This window comes from Zosterops lateralis, assembly GCF_965231275.1.
Source record: "Zosterops lateralis genome assembly, chromosome: 22".
NCBI lineage: Eukaryota > Metazoa > Chordata > Aves > Passeriformes > Zosteropidae > Zosterops > Zosterops lateralis.
The window spans coordinates 1341803-1357859 of record NC_139782.1 but is presented as its reverse complement, the minus strand read 5'-3'; the positions used below and the strand labels follow the sequence as shown (position 1 = coordinate 1357859).

The 16057-nt window shown below is 47.5% G+C and overlaps 1 protein-coding gene across 3 annotated transcripts in view; it reads left to right on the top strand.

The window, feature by feature from the left end:
• Nucleotides 1-16057, top strand: part of UBR4 (ubiquitin protein ligase E3 component n-recognin 4) — a gene marked incomplete at its 5' end in the record, with an annotated part of 82483 nt that overhangs the window by 16040 nt on the left and 50386 nt on the right. For all 3 annotated transcript variants that reach the window (XM_083876649.1, XM_083876648.1, XM_083876647.1), the window contains 26 exons: nt 15-137; nt 224-453; nt 1087-1211; nt 1931-2028; nt 2145-2302; nt 2987-3196; nt 3722-3823; nt 4713-4813; nt 5003-5201; nt 5328-5516; nt 6011-6074; nt 6540-6731; nt 7332-7402; nt 7528-7675; nt 8128-8355; nt 8528-8698; nt 8795-8977; nt 10253-10411; nt 11002-11154; nt 11470-11697; nt 12483-12640; nt 13738-13909; nt 14062-14263; nt 14506-14669; nt 15170-15386; nt 15755-15971. In XM_083876649.1, coding sequence (XP_083732775.1) covers nt 15-137; nt 224-453; nt 1087-1211; nt 1931-2028; nt 2145-2302; nt 2987-3196; nt 3722-3823; nt 4713-4813; nt 5003-5201; nt 5328-5516; nt 6011-6074; nt 6540-6731; nt 7332-7402; nt 7528-7675; nt 8128-8355; nt 8528-8698; nt 8795-8977; nt 10253-10411; nt 11002-11154; nt 11470-11697; nt 12483-12640; nt 13738-13909; nt 14062-14263; nt 14506-14669; nt 15170-15386; nt 15755-15971 — 4262 coding nt within the window. The remainder of the gene's footprint in view (nt 1-14; nt 138-223; nt 454-1086; nt 1212-1930; nt 2029-2144; nt 2303-2986; nt 3197-3721; nt 3824-4712; nt 4814-5002; nt 5202-5327; nt 5517-6010; nt 6075-6539; nt 6732-7331; nt 7403-7527; nt 7676-8127; nt 8356-8527; nt 8699-8794; nt 8978-10252; nt 10412-11001; nt 11155-11469; nt 11698-12482; nt 12641-13737; nt 13910-14061; nt 14264-14505; nt 14670-15169; nt 15387-15754; nt 15972-16057) is intronic.

Here is a 16057-nt window from a genome sequence, read left to right as displayed (position 1 = left end):
TTTGGCATTTGTAGGATCACCTTATCAAGCAGGGAATGAAGGCTGAACATGCTGCTCCTCTCATTGAACTGACCTCCAGCAAGTGCATCTCAGTGAAGTATGATGTGGAAATAGCAGAGGAATACTTTGCTCGACAGGTGAGGTGTGGGAGTGCAGCTGCACATACAAATTTCTGCTTCTCTGGGATGATCTGCACTTACTGTTCCATCTTCTGTATTTTCAGATCTCTTCTTTCTGTGCTGTTGACTGCACAACCATTCTCCAGCTGCACGAAGTCCCCAGTTTACAATCCATTTACACCCTTGATGCTGCAATCTCCAAGATCCAGGTTTCTCTAGATGAGCACTTTTCCAAGTTAGCTGCAGAAACTGATCCTCACAAGTCCTCAGAGATAACCAAGAACCTCCTCCCTGCTACGCTGCAGCTCATTGACACTTATGCTACTTTTACCAGGTACAGTCCTTGGGATTTCCAGCAGGACTACAATTTCCTGCTGTGCTTTGGGCTTTCTCTGCATTTTGTGTGTTGTTTTCTTAGAAGTGCCTAGGAGTTTTATAGTCCAGAGTAATTACTTATGTCCTCTAGAGAGTCCATTGCTTTAAAAGAGGAATAACAAATAGCTTCTCAAGCCATGCATGGAACTTTGCTGTTTCTGAGTATCCTCCTTGTCTGATCTTCCAAGGCTTCCTTGCAAGTTTGCAAACCCAGCTTTTCCTCCAAAGATAAAACCACCCTACCCTCCAGGACAGTGCTACTTAAGGTTATTTCTTTGGGATAATGTTGAGGCTGTCAGATCATCAAGAAAGAAGGGGGGGGGTTAATTTTTACATTTAAAATCTAAATTCTTCTAAACTCTCATTAGAACCTGTGTAGAAGAAAGCAAAAGTAAATCAGCTTTTTCTTTTTGGGCACTTCTCCTGGTAAGAAGCTTAGAGGGGATAAAAGCCCAGAACTCCCTTAGTGGCGTGAGATGAAGTGTGGGGCAGAACTTCAGAAGTTTGTGTTTTATCTGTCACTGCATTGCCAACACTTAGTTCTACACTGCAGAGCCGATTGCTGAGGTCAATCCCCTCCCTCTGCCTGCAGGTCCTACTTGCTGCGGAGCCTGTCGGAGGAGGCAGCCCCGGAGAGCAAACCCTCCGAGGAGAAGCTGCGGGGCTACGCTGCTGTGCTGGCCATCGGCTCCGGCCGCTGCAAGGCCAACACTCTGGGTGAGGGCCAGGGCAGGGCTGGCCTTCAGGGTCCTCCCGCATCAGTGACTCTTTCCTCACTGCTTCCTGTCACACTGCATGACACAAAAGAACGACACTCGCTCGTCACATTGAGAACAAGCAAAGAAGGACTTTATTTTGGGAATTTCAACCTACATAGTTTTTGGGATTTGGTCTAAGATTGGGAGATGAGAGTAACACCCCTCTGACTCCAGTGGTCAAACCAGCAGTCCATCACAGAGAGGGATGAGAAAACAATCTACTTTATGTTAAATGCATGAGAAACTCCAGTAGAAATATGTAAATAAAATCAGAAGGCTGAAACTCAGGGCAACAGCTTCCCATTTCAATACCAATTCCAAAGTGATCCCCACCACTGTTCAGACAAGTGAGTTGTTCTGCCAGTAGCACACTGCAAAGTCTCTTCAGTATCCTACGAAATGAAAGTTGGACAAACCTTGAAAGGATCATTATCTTGTGGGCCCCTCTAGATTAGTGAAGTGTTTTTATAACCGTATTGGAGCTTGTAGCATGGGAATAATGAGGGGAACTATGAAATGTTGGTATGCTGAAGACTTCTGTGTATTAGTATTTGTGCCATGTTTTCTGCAGTTTTAATGAACTGAAAGAAGCTGGGATGCTCTTAAAGACTTAGGGATGATTTTGACTTGTAGACCTATGAGTTTATTCAATGCCCTGATTGTTCTGTGTAACTGCAGGTCCAACCCTTGTCCAGAACTTGCCATCAGCTGTGCAGACCCTGTGTGAATCCTGGAACAACATCCACACCAACGAGTTCCCCAACATCGGCTCATGGGTGAGTCACTCAGGGCCTGATGTGGTGTGAGTGCAGCTGCATGAGTTGCTGGGAATGGGGCAGGGTGTGGCTCTGTCCCAGGTGCAGGGCTCTGATGTGTGTGTGTCCCTCCCCAGCGCAACGCCTTTGCCAACGACACTATCCCTGCAGAGAGCTACATCAGCGCCGTGCAGGCCGCCCACCTGGGCACCCTCTGCAGCCAGAGCCTGCCCCTGGCAGCTTCCCTCAAGCACACCCTGCTGTCCCTGGTCAGGCTCACCGGCGATCTCATCGTGTAAGTCAGGCCTTGTGTTACACTCTGTGCTCCCCACACTGCTGGGTGCTTTGCTCTGTGTCCTCCAGGGCTGACAGCAGACTGTGTCTGTGCAGCACCCGCTGCTGGTTCTGACCTAAACCTTCCAGTTCACAGTTCCAAATACCAAATGAATGACAGACAGTCTTTCTGTCTTCCTGTGGTATCTCCAAAAGTCAGGCTCCCTGAGGGAAACCTTTTTGTCAAGTGTGGACTTGAAGAAACCAGGATATAAACTGACACAATACAGATTTAACTAATTCATTTGTGTTTTGTTATCATTCATTTGTGTGAAGTTTTAATGTGTAAGATAAAGTGAAATGCCATTTTTTTCCTAGGCAGTTAGTCTAAAATACTCTGAAAACCAAAAAGTAGTTGTTGACACTGCAGACAAGCCCCAAAGCCACAATATATGACAGTGGAACTGTCTTGGCAGATGTTGTAACTGTACATATGCAAAAATAACATGTAGAATTTTCCAAAGGGTGACTGTTTTCCTGAGGGAGAAAATGAATTGGCCAATGTTTTTATCCCACCTTTTCAAAAAGAGTTTTGCCACTGACTTCATCCAGAGTCGTGCCTCACTTAATGTGAATTCTGGTTTCCAGCAGGCATGAGCTGTGATAGGTCATACGGAGAATTAACTTGTGTCCTTTTCTTTTCAAGCTGGTCAGATGATCTGAACCCACCCCAGGTGATCCACTCCCTGCTGCCCCTCCTTCTGGAGACCAGCACAGAGAGTGTGGCAGAAATCAGCAGCAACTCCCTGGAAAGGATCTTGGGCCCGGCGGAGTCTGATGAGTTCCTGGCCCGTGTTTATGAGAAGTTGATCATGGGGTGCTATAACATTCTGGCCCATCACTCTGACCCAAACAGGTAACAAGGCTGTGTGCAAAGATTGGCTCCAGCAGGGTTGGGTCTGCAACAGAAAAAATCAGCTTATTCTGTACTTGTATACTGTAAATATGAGGTATTTCATTCACATTACCAGAATTGTGGAGTAGGGGTGAGAGCAAGACAGAATGGGGAGGAGTAACAGTAGAAGAGATTTAAAGTGTAAAAAAAACAGCTCTTTATAGGAATTTGTGTGTGAAATCTCTGAAAGGTTTGGATTGTTTTAGGTTTCTGGCTGGGACTTGCTTTACAGCATCATGTGTCCCTTTGTTCTGAGGGACACTTGGTGGATCTGTTGGTGTTTATATGAAGTTGTTCATCAATTGTTTCTCTACTGTCTCTTGGAAAAAGAGCTGCTTTCAATTGGTGGAAAATTTACTGAGATTGTAATGGCAAATAGATCACTTCTGGCCTCTCAGAACTGTTGTGATTGTTGAAATTGTTTCTAGATGTTCTTATTTGATCCTCATGTGTTTGATCCTTATCTAGTCCTCTTTTAATCCTTAGTGGCCTGGATGAGTCCATCTTGGAGGAATGTTTGCAGCATCTGGAGAAACAGCTGGAGAGCAGCCAGGCCAGAAAAGCCATGGAGGAATTCTTTTCAGAAAGGTGAAGTCACCATGGAAGTTGTAGCCCAAGGACTTAATTTCTTGTCCTTTTTCTATTAGCTTTTCACTGTAAACACCAAGGTGATGTTAATGTCATTGTGCAGGAAAATACAGACTCTGTAAAGCCAGGATATCCTTCAGGCAGTGCAGGGGAATGGGAAGAGACTCTGGGGGAAGAGGACCTGGATCTTCGGCCAGATCAAATACTCAGCGAGGCCCCACAGTGATGATCAGTGGAATCTGGCAGGATGCTTGTTCTGTCAGAGCAGATTTCTGAGAGATGCTGCTCCATAAGACACTTACAGACCAAGCTGAAAAATCCCAAATTATCTGAGTACTTCTGTGGGACCATGGGTTGATTCTTTTAAGGGTGGGGCAGGGGGATTGGCCTGATGTAGAATCATAAAGACAAATTGTACTGGCAGCAGCCTAGAACAGCTAGAGCAGCTGTGATAGAAACAGCCTAGCACAACCACAGTGTTCTGAGTATGCAGTGAACAGGAGGAAAAGCTTTCTCCATCAGAAGGCTGACCATTGCTTGGTTTTTCTGTTTACCTGTTGAACAGTTTAGATTGAAAGCAGCCTGGGTTTTGTTAGTATATAAGGGAAAGATAGGCAAGAAAAGCTTGATTTCTGTTTTGGAGCCAGTTCAAGCCCTTTTGTGACTGGATATATAGAGAACACTGAAATGCTACTGAGGAGCCCATTTATGAGTTTTGGTCTGTGTTGGGTTTGCTGTTTGGCTGAAAGCAGTTTCTCTGGTTTGGTTGCTGAGCAGTGTTAACACAACTCCTGCCAGTCTGAAACATGAGGGCAGAGAGAAGTGGAGCCAGTGGAAGAGGGGAATGGGCTGCTTTTACAAAGCTGTTTTAATTCTCCCCTCTGTACAGTGGAGAACTGGTGCAGATCATGATGGCGACGGCCAACGAGAACCTCTCAGCCAAGTTCTGTAACAGGGTGCTGAAATTCTTCACCAAGCTCTTCCAGCTGAGTAAGTGCCAGTGGGATCTCCTCCATCCTGCCTTTTCCTCTTCACACTGTTCTTCTATTGTCTGAGATTGGAAGGTGCTTGGGAGAAAAGCTGTGGGAGGGAGCAGAGTCACAGCTTCACGCTTTCATGGAAAGCCATTTTCACAGTGTTCCTTGGAGCATCTGTCACTGACAGTAACTTTCCCCTCAGCTGAGAAGAGCCCTAACCCCAGCCTGCTGCGCCTCTGTGGCTCCCTGGCCCAGCTGGCCTGCGTGGAGCCCGTGAGGCTGCAGGCCTGGCTGACCAGGATGACCATGTCCCCACCCAAGGACTCAGACCAGCTGGACGTGGTGCAGGAGAACAGGCAGCTGCTGCAGCTCCTGACAACTTACATTGTTCGGGAGAACAGGTAAAGCACAGCCTTGCTCCTGTCTTGTGTGTGCTCCGTGTCGCTCTTGTTCTCTACAACAATCCCTTGTGAATGGCTGCTGGTTCTTTGTGGCACCTTGTGTGAAACTCTCCTCTTTTTGCTCAGCCAAGTGGGGGAAGGCGTGTGCACTGTTCTGCTCAGCACTCTGATACCAATGGCAACGGAGATGCTGGCCAATGGGGATGGCACGGGCTTTCCGGAGCTGATGGTCGTCATGGCAACTTTGGCCAGCGCAGGACAAGGGGCAGGACACCTCCAGCTTCATGGTGCTGCTGTGGACTGGCTGGGCAGATGGTAAGAGTGAACTCTGTACTGCTGAGGCTTCATTTTTGGGGTTTTTTTAATTTCTTTTCTGGTTTTTTGGGGACAGAAATTTGTGTTTACAGATATTCCCTTCTCTCTTAGTTTATTGTTTATTGTTTGGGATATAAAGTGTCTGAGGGAGGCTGATCTGTGTCTGTGTATTCCAAACAATCACTTTTTTTTTCTTTACTCTGGATGGTTTAATTACTGCATTTATACATTCCCTGTCATTAATCTAAAGCAAACTGAATGCTTGAAACTGTTGGTCAGGACTGAGTTTATACTTCGTAAATGCTGTCAGCTGGAGTGAGGGGTTTTAGACTCCCCATCCCTGGAAATGTTCTAGGACAAGTTGGATGGGGCTTGGTCCAACCTGGGGTAATGGAAGGTGTCCCTGCCCATGGCAGGGAGTGGGATCAGATGGGCTTTAGGATCCCATTCATCTTAAACCATTCCATAGTAATTCCCAGTGTTCTGTGTTGCAGCAAGAAATACCTGTCTCAGAAGAACGTGGTAGAAAAAATGAATGCCAACGTCATGCAAGGGAAGGTAAGCCTTGTGTTGGTGCTGCACTTGCAGGAATGACCCCAGGCATGAGTTCAGCTGTCCTGGTTTGGTTGCATGGTAGGAATTTTGAAGCAATTTGGCCAGGAGGTGACTATGCTGTGTTCATGCCCTGTCGCTAGAGGACTCGAAGGACACACACACAATCAGTTGTCAGGGCAAAAGGAGAGGTGTTCATGTCTCGACCTCAATTTATATGGATTCTCGACAATGACCAGGGATTGGAGGATGAGGTTGCCACCTCTCCGACCCCACTGGTGAAACTAGAAGTCCATCAACTGTCCCTCCTTCATAGAGGAATGTAAATATCACTATGTTTACGTGACAGTCCATGAGACACTCCACTACAAAAATGCAAACATCAGAAGGCTGAAAAGGATCAGGGCGACAGTGCCCAGTAGCAGCTGTTGTGGGCTGTGCCTCTGATTTTCCTTTCCTCCTGCTCCCTAGCATGTGACAATCCTGGAGTGCACGTGCCACATCGTGTCCTACCTGGCCGATGTCACCAACGCCCTGAGCCAGAGCAGCGGGCAGGGCCCCAGCCACCTGTCTGTGGACGGCGAGGAGCGCGCCATCGAGGTGGACTCCGACTGGGTGGAGGAGCTGGCCGTGGAGGAGGAGGACTCCCAGGCTGAGGACTCGGTAGGCAGCAGGCACAGGGAATGCTGCAAAGGACAGGAGGGTTTATTTTGCACCTCCCAAATCACTCAGTTTAGAAATTGAGATTTTGGTTTTGTTCCTGGTGAGAAACAGAGTCAAGGACCCTACATGTCAGGTCTGGAGGAGAGGAGAGGAACTGTCATTCCTGCCTAGGTGTGTTGACTTTGTGATGTCAACAAAAGTTAAATATTTATTTTTTAATTTAAAAAAGGGAAGAAATGGGATAAAATGGGTTTGTTCCTACTGGTTGGTTAGCAATTACTAGTTTTTGTATCAGCAAGCAACTTAGATTAATTCTATGAGTGCTGTTGGGTGGTGAAAAAAAAGCAGTTAGAATGTATTCTTTTTTTGTATCACTATTTTTGGTACTGTTTCTTTTTCTTATTAACAATTTCCTGTTACTACAATGTGTCACCATCTCCTCTCTCCATGTGGTTTGATACCAGCTGCCTTCTAGCCCAGTGTTGCTGAAATTTGCTATTCTTAAACTGTACATTTGGTGTCTGGGGAATTTATTCTGTACGTGTACTTCACTGTAGCTGCAGTTATGACACCTTTCTAAAACAATTTTGTTCTGGATAGGATGAAGATTCTCTCTGTAATAAACTCTGTACATTCACCATCACCCAGAAAGAATTCATGAATCAACACTGGTAAGAATCTCAAGCTTGTGTTCAGAGTCTCAGCCTGGTATTTCTGGCCATTGGGAAGGAAACCAGTGTAGCTTGTGAGCCTCAAGGCACTGCCTTTCAAAACTCACCTGGCTTATTTTGGGCAGGTACCACTGTCACACTTGCAAGATGGTTGATGGGGTTGGTGTTTGCACAGTTTGTGCTAAAGTTTGTCACAAGGATCATGAGATTTCTTACGCCAAGTACGGATCCTTCTTCTGTGACTGTGGAGCCAAGGAGGATGGCAGCTGCCTGGTAAATTGTTTATGTCTTCAGATTTTCAAGTCCTTTGCAATTTTCTGTTCTGCAGTAAGTTATGTCAGGATTTGAGTGTGCAGGAGTGCTAAGACTTTAAAGCTTTGACTTTATAATGAACCCTTGGAATTTACAGCTTGCCTGGAAACTATTTTTTTTGAACCAAATAAGAGCATTGATAAATCTGTGTCCTAGTGACTCATGGGCTTTCACCTCCCTTTAAAGAATTTGCTGCATAGCAAAGAACACCTTTTCCCATGTTTTCCATTAGCAGCAAATGAAATAATTATATCTTAAATATGGAGAATTTTTAATCCTTGTGTGGAGAGTCATGTGCAGGATGTTATTTCTTTAGAATTACACTCAATTGCTACTCATACGGTCTCTGTTCACTTCATCAGTAGCTGGGTTGAGCCTGGTGTGGGATTTTAGCGTTACTCTGTCATTCCCAGGCGTTGGTGAAGAGAACTCCCAGCAGTGGGATGAGCTCTACCATGAAGGAATCAGCGTTCCAGAGCGAGCCCCGCGTGCCCGAGAGCGTCATCCGCCACGCCAGCACGTCCCCGGCGGAGAAGGCCAAGGTCACCATCAGCGAGGGCAAGGGCCCTGATGAGGAAAAGCCCAAAAAGAGCAGCCTGTGCAGGAACGTGGAGGGCTGTCGAGAGGAACTGCAGTCCCAGGTATGATTGTCAGCTGCTGAACAGATGGGTTATATGAGGATCTTGGGCAGGCTGGGTTGGTTATAAGCAGAGATGACAGGGTCATAAAGGGGTGTCAGGCTTTAAAAAGAGTTGATATGCAGCTCCCATCAGGAGCATCTTGTTCAACATTTGCCTGATCTGTTTCTTGTAGGCCAACTTCTCCTTTGCACCTTTGGTGCTGGAGATGCTGAATTTCCTGATGGATGCCATCCAGGTCAACTTCCAGCAAGCTTCAGCCATGGGGAGCAGCAGCCGTGCCCAGCAGGCTCTCAATGAGCTCCACACTTTGGATAAATCAGTAGAAATGACAGATCAGCTGATGGTAGGGAACAAAAGGAATTAACAGAGTGTGAATGGGGGGAGTGGCTTTTAAACAGAGGCATTCCAGTGACACCCTTGGCTGCTTTCCCTGGCTCAGGTCCCGACCCTCGGCTCTCAGGAAGGCGCCTTTGAGAACGTGCGCATGAACTACAGCGGGGACCAGGGCCAGACCATCCGGCAGCTGATCAGCGCACACGTGCTGCGCCGCGTGGCCATGTGCGTGCTGTCCTCGCCCCACGGCCGCCGCCAGCACCTGGCCGTCAGCCACGAGAAGGGCAAGGTGGGCTCCTCAGGGGAGGGGAACAGTGCTGGAGCTGCTGGGCTCTCTGGGGAGATGGGACAGTGCTGGGCCCTGGGTTCCCAGGAAATGGAACAATGCTGGATGCACTGGGCTCTCAGGGAAATGGAACAGCGCTGGGTTCCAAAGGGAGATGGAACACTGCTGAATTCTTGGTTTCCCAAGGGAAATGGAGCAGTGCTGGATCCCTGGGTTCCCAGGGGAAATGGAACAGTGCTGGATCTCTGGGTTCCCAGGAAATGGAACTGTGCGGGGTTCCCAAAGGAAATGGGACAGTGCTGGATCCCTGGGTTCCCAGGGAAATGGAACAGTGCTGGATGCACTGGGCTTTCAGGGAAATGGAACAGCCCTGGGTTCCAGGGAGATGGAACACTGCTGAATTCTTGGTTTCCCAAGGGAAAGGAGCAGTGCTGGGTCCCTGGGTTCCCAGGAAATGGAGCACTGCTGGATCTCTGCGTTCCCAGGGAAATAGAACAGTGCTGGATCTCCTGGGGTCCCCAGGGAAATAGAACAGTGCTGGATCCACTGGGTTTCCAGAAAAAATGGAGCAGTGCTGGGTTCCCAAGGGAAGTGGAGCAGTGCTGGAGCCGCTGGGCTCCTGAGGGAAATGGAACAGTGCTGGATCTGCTGTGTTCCCAGGGGAAATGGAATAGTGCTGGATTCCTGGGTTCCCAGGAAATGGAGCAGTGCTGGATCCAGTGGGCTCCTGAGGGAAATGGAACAGTGCTAAGAACAGACAGGACTATGGTTTGTTCTGCCTGTCTTCAGATCTGGTGTGAAGGGTTGCATAGCTTAGAGGAGCCTCTCATAGGGAAAAGAGTTTCTGCAGCAGGAGCACTGAGAACAACTCAATGCCATCACCCACCTCACTGCAGCCACCTGAAAGGAGGTTGGAGTCAGGTGGGGGTCCATGACTCAGTGAAAGGACAAAAGGAAATGGCCTTAAGGCACACCAAGGGAAGGTCAAATTAGTTACTATAAACAAAAATTTGTCTGCAGGAGTGGCCCGACATTGGAATAAATTGCCCACAGAGGTGGAGTCACCAACTCTGGAGGTGTTCAAGAAATGTCTGGACATGGCACTTGGGAGTGTGGTTTAGGGATGATTATGGTGGTGCTGGTGTGATGGTTGGACTCAGTGATCTCATGGATCCCTTCCAGCCTTGATGATTCTGTGGGTCTGATTCTGTAACTGTGGGATCTGGAACTGAAATGCCTGGCTCCCCTCAGTTACAGTCAGTTCATTCTGTGGTGCAGATCACGGTGCTCCAGCTCTCAGCCCTGCTGAAACAAGCTGACTCCAGCAAAAGGAAACTGACCCTCACCCGCCTTGCATCTGCGCCTGTCCCCTTCACAGTGCTGAGCCTGACTGGGAATCCCTGCAAGGAGGACTACCTGGCTGTGTGTGGGCTGAAGGTAAGTGCCTGCCAAACCCTTTCCAGGGAGCTACAAACATCCCCTCAAAGCCAGCTGTCTTTGTTTCCTCTGAGGAGTTAGCACGGAGCTGCCTCCAAAGTTCTGTCACTAATTCAGCTCCTGATTCGCTTTCCTACTAGAGAGATGAGGTAAAAGAATCAGGACCTGTATGGACAATATAATTAATGAGACAGTGCCTCGAAATAGTATTTCTTAGTGTATTTAGGCTGATTTTGTTATAAGACAAGAGCCAAGGTTTAGTCAAGTCAAACTTAGTGTGTTAAAACTAGTCTGTAACAATTAGTGTTCTTTGGCAAGGACTCCTCTGTTTGTATTCTCCCAAATTTAGATTCAGCTTTCCCAGTGCAGAATCTACAGATGTGTTATTTAGCTGAGAGAAAGCTGCAGTCTGTAGTTCTTTTTCTTTTCAAACCTTCCTGTCATTTATCTTCAATGTAGGAAATTGAGATTTAAATTCTCTGAATCATTATTTACTGTAAGAGAAATGCTGGCTTTTAACTCCATTGTTGGCTTCAAATATTTATAAACACTTTGTTTTAATATTTAACCAATTTTCTTCATTCCTCCAGGATTGCCATGTGTTAACATTCAGCAGCTCTGGATCAGTCTCTGATCATTTAGTGCTTCATCCCCAGCTGGCCACTGGGAATTTCATCATCAAAGCTGTGTGGCTGCCAGGGTCTCAAACAGAGCTGGCCATTGTCACTGCAGACTTTGTGAAGGTATGTCTGGCCATGAGCTATTGATGATACAGTTTCTGTCAGACATCAGAGTCTGGATCCTCAGGGAGTTGCATGTGGGAGAATGTGATAATATTCTTAGAAATAAATTGGAAATATAAATTTGGGATGTTTGGGCTGTTTTTGCAAGGAAAAACAAACCCAAAGAACTCAAAAAGAAAAAAAAGCCCCAAACTGTAATATCTTATAGGGATTCCCTCATCTCAGCTCTTGTTCATTTCACTGTTTTGTATCGTAGCAGTTAATTACTGCCTTGATAATCATTGTAGTTAATTATTTCCTTGGTTCTTCCCACAGATTTATGACCTCTCAGTAGATGCCTTGAGTCCAACTTTCTACTTCCTCCTCCCAAGTTCCAAAATCAGGGATGTCACCTTCCTGTTTAACGAGGAGGGGAAGAACATCATTGTGATCATGTCCTCTGCTGGCTACATCTACACACAGCTCATGGAGGAGGCCAGCAGTGCCCAGCACGGGCCCTTCTATGTCACCAACGTGCTTGAAGTCAACCATGAGGACCTGAAGGTGCTGGTGACTTCCCTTTCTCTCTTTTTTTTACATCTTCCATTTGAAGGCAGAAGTTGCCTTCTTTTTTTCCCTTCTCCTTTTAAGCCCCCTGATCTAGATCAAGGAGCTTTCTCATTGCTCTAAAGAGAGAAATATCCTTTCAGTAAAAGGAGGTGGGGGTGAAAATTAAACCCCTTGATCCTTTCATCTAGAAAATGGAGCATGTTTTCCGTGGCTGGCTCTGAAGTCATGCCCAGCAGGATTTCTCAGCAGGGAGATGGCTTCAGAGCAGTGCTGTTCTCAGAGCAAGGCACTCCAAAGGTGCAGGAGCAGAAGGGATAAATCACCATGGCTGGGGCTGGAGAGCTGCAGTCAGCCTTTGTTTCTAGTCTTGAGGGTGACCTTTAAAATCTCTCCAATGTTTTTACCCCAGCCTGCTTCAAAACAGGAATAGATGGGGAAGGAGGCCCTCAGGAAGGTCTTTTGTGAGCTGGGCATACAGGGAATGCTCCACGTGACACTGTCACACAGCACTGAGGCGCACAGCTGCGGGAGCTCAGGGTGTTACCTACAGCCTCCGGGTGTGCAGGCTCAGCATCCCCTCCCAGAGCCTTTGAAGTGTCTGATGGATGAGTTCACCCAGGAGTTCAGCTTAGAAAACTGTAATTTAGGGCTCTGTTCTCTCACTGCTGGGGAGGAGGGACGGCTTTGGGAATAATTCCATCGTAAATTTAAAAGCCTGACAGAGTGTTTGGGGATATTTGTGTTTATGTTAAATGTTGGCATTTCTCTGGATCCCCCAGGACAGCAATGGCCAGGTGGCAGGAGGAGGGGTGTCAGTCTATTACTCCCACGTGCTGCAGATGTTGTTCTTCAGCTACTGCCAAGGCAAGTCCTTTGCAGCCACCATCAGCCGGGCCAGCCTGGAAGTGCAGCGGCTCTTCCCAATTAACATCAAGAGGTGAGGATCCTGGGGGACACTCCCTGCATTTTTACTTCTTTTTTTGTAATAAATATTGGTTATTATTAAATATCCCAGCTCTGAATGGCCAAACCTTGTGGTGAAAATTCCCTATTGGCTGATGAGTTCTTGCTACTTTTCATGGTCCTTCTGTCCTAATGGACTTGGATAATCCTTGTGAATCCCTTCCAGCTCAGGAATTCCATGATATCCCAGTTGCAGGATGATTAGAAACCAAAACTGTCTGTTTCAGCAGTGGGCCAGGCATGCATTTTGTCCTCCCAACAGGATTTCAGAGCAGAAAGGTGCCTGCAGAGCAGTGGAGCTGCACAGAGTGAGCTGCTCGAGGTGCAGCCGCTGGAACCGATGGGATTACCCGCCCTCACCCAGGCGGCCGAGCAGGAAGCCTTTGTTTCCTTTCAGCACCAGAGCTGCAGTGGACCTTGTGCATTGTGCATGTTAAGGCTGATTTTCAGACTCCCTCAGGGGAAACCAACCTCTTACTCTGTGAATGTGGCAAGAAAAAGACAGTTTTATTGTGTTTTGTGATACACAGTGCTGGGCACTGAGGCCACAAACTCTTCACTGGCCTGGCACAAAGCCACTGTCATGAGTGGGCTCTGAAGGAGGGTCAGCTTCCAAGAGCTCCTGAACTCCAGTTGAGCTTGGCTTAGTCTTACTGCAGCTCTGTTTCCACTTTTTCCAGTGAGCAGACACTGATTCTCCTGCATTGGCCTTTGCTTATTGCTGCTTGGTGTGTTGAAATGTGGAACCATTCATCCATTCAGATAAAAATATTGCTGAAAGCCATATGTAAATTACCTCCATGATGTGGGGCATAAAATGCAACACTAAGCCAGTTTTTCCTCGAGTTTGCAGGGTAGGGGTCAGGGCTGAGGACTGGGATGCTCATGGTTTCTGCCCACTCTGGTGACTGTGTCAGGTTTCTCACCTGTAAACCAAGCACTGTTCATTGATGCAGTGCTTGAATCCCTGCTCAGGACAAAGCTTTAACTGATTTGAACACAATGAAATTTGTGTGGTTTTGCTTGTGCTGCTCCTTACATGAATGTCATTAAGCCCTTTGTCTCTTGCAGCTCCAATGGTGGCAGTAAGACTTCTCCAGCCCTGTGTCAGTGGTCTGAGGTGATGAACCACCCTGGCCTGGTGTGCTGTGTCCAGCAGACCACGGGTGTCCCACTGGTGGTGATGGTGAAGCCAGACACCTTCCTCATCCAGGAGATTAAGACCTTGCCAGCCAAAGCAAAGGTTAGTCAGAGTTCCCTGTATTTTTGACTCCTAAAATTCGGTTTCTTTTTGTTCTGTCAACCAAGATCTCCATTCTTGGCAGCTTTTCTAATACAAAGCGTTTGTTTCTCGGAGCAAGAGTTGCCAAGCCCTTCCCTTGCCTTGCCTTGCAGATCCAGGACATGGTGGCCATCCGTCACACGGCCTGCAACGAGCAGCAGAGAACCACCATGATCCTGCTGTGTGAGGATGGCAGCCTGAGGATCTACATGGCCAACGTGGAGAACACTTCCTACTGGCTGCAGCCCTCTCTGCAGCCCAGCAGCGTCATCAGCATCATGAAACCCGTCCGCAAGCGCAAGGCAGCTGCCATCAGTAAGGACTCCTCACGTGACCTTTGTAACTAATGGAGATGTAAAGATTGATCAGCATCATCTAAATACTTACAACACTCAGTCTGACAATTAACTAAGTGGCTAAGTGGGTAAAATGTTTCCATAGGTGTATACAGAAATACTTCCCAGAGGAGGCGAGTTCAGGTTGTTTCTGCAGGTTTTTTGCCACAACTTTGCCTGTTTAGAATGTCTTTTGTCATAAAGATCTCTTTCCTTTTCTAGCAACTCGCACATCCAGCCAGGTGAACTTCCCCATTGACTTCTTTGAGCACAACCAGCAGCTCACAGATGTGGAGTTTGGAGGCAATGACCTGCTGCAGGTGTACAATGCCCAGCAGATAAAGCACCGGCTCAATTCCACGGGCATGTACGTGGCCAACACAAAGGTGAGTGGGGCAATCTGGGCACTCTGTGGGGCTTCTGGGTGACATTATTGTTTATGTTGATACCATGCCTTGCTGTAAAGAGTCTGCTTTGTTCAAATGACCCTGGGAAAATACTGTTGTCACAAGCACGACACGAAAGAACGACTTTCACTGTCAGGTTGAGAAATGAGGAGCAAAAGAGGAACTTTATTATGATTTGGGGTTTAAATAGGGTTTGGAATTTGATCAAGGATTGGGGGATGAAAGGACCACCTCTCTGACTCCAGTGGTCAACTCAGAAGTCCATCACTTTGTCCTTCCCCCTGGAAAGGAATGCCTCATTCACCAAAACATTGGTCTTTGTTTATGTTTAAATGGTGAGAAAGCTCCAGTAGAATGAGAAACAATCAGAAGGCTGAAAATCAGGGCGACATAATGTAATTCAGTAAATAGTGGAGGCACCTCTGAATAGAGCCCTTGCCTTCAGAGGGAGTTTTTGAGCTGTGATTTGTTCTCTGCAGCCCGGAGGTTTTACCATTGAGGTGACCAACAACAACAGCACGATGGTGATGACGGGCATGCGGATCCAGATCGGCACCCAGGCCATCGAGCGTGCTCCCTCCTACCTGGAGATCTTTGGCCGCACCATGCAGCTCAACATGACCCGTGCCCGCTGGTTCGACTTCCCCTTCACCCGAGAGGAGGCCCTGCAGGCTGACAAGAAACTCACCATCTTCAGTAAGGCTTTGTGCACTGCCTGTTCTGACCAGCTGATGGGTTTGTTTGGGTGGGATGGAGCTGCTTCACCTCACAGCAGGGACTTTCCACCATCTGTTCGTGCAGAAACAGTCTGAGGGGGAACCCTGAACATGTAATAACTTTATTTATAGCCCAGTTTCATGCTGCTGTGAGTGAATGTTCAGTAGTTCAGCTCAATGATTTTGTGCTGAGGCGAGACAAGGGAAATGGCCTTGCAAAGGAGGTGGCACTGTCAGTGGCTGTGTAGTAATACAATATAATTGCTGTCTTGGCCCTGTGAAACGAGGCTGGTTTGTATACAAAAGCAGGTTTTCTCAGTTTTTAAGAAATTTCTCTCATCACTACAGTTGGGGCTTCTGTGGATCCTGCTGGAGTCACCATGATGGATTCCATTAAAATTTATGGCAAAACCAAAGAGCAGTTTGGCTGGCCTGACGAGCCCCCCGAGGACTTCCCATCTGCTTCTGTGAGCAACGTTTGTCCCCCAAACCTCAACCAAGGGAATGGCACTGGGGACACTGAGTCAGCTGCCCCTGCTGCTGCCAGTGGGACTGTCCTGGAGAGGTATTTTTACACTCTTGCCCTTATTATTTCTCCTTGGAAGTGGGTTGTTGTTGTGGTGGACACTTGTGTGCTTTTCCTAACTTGGA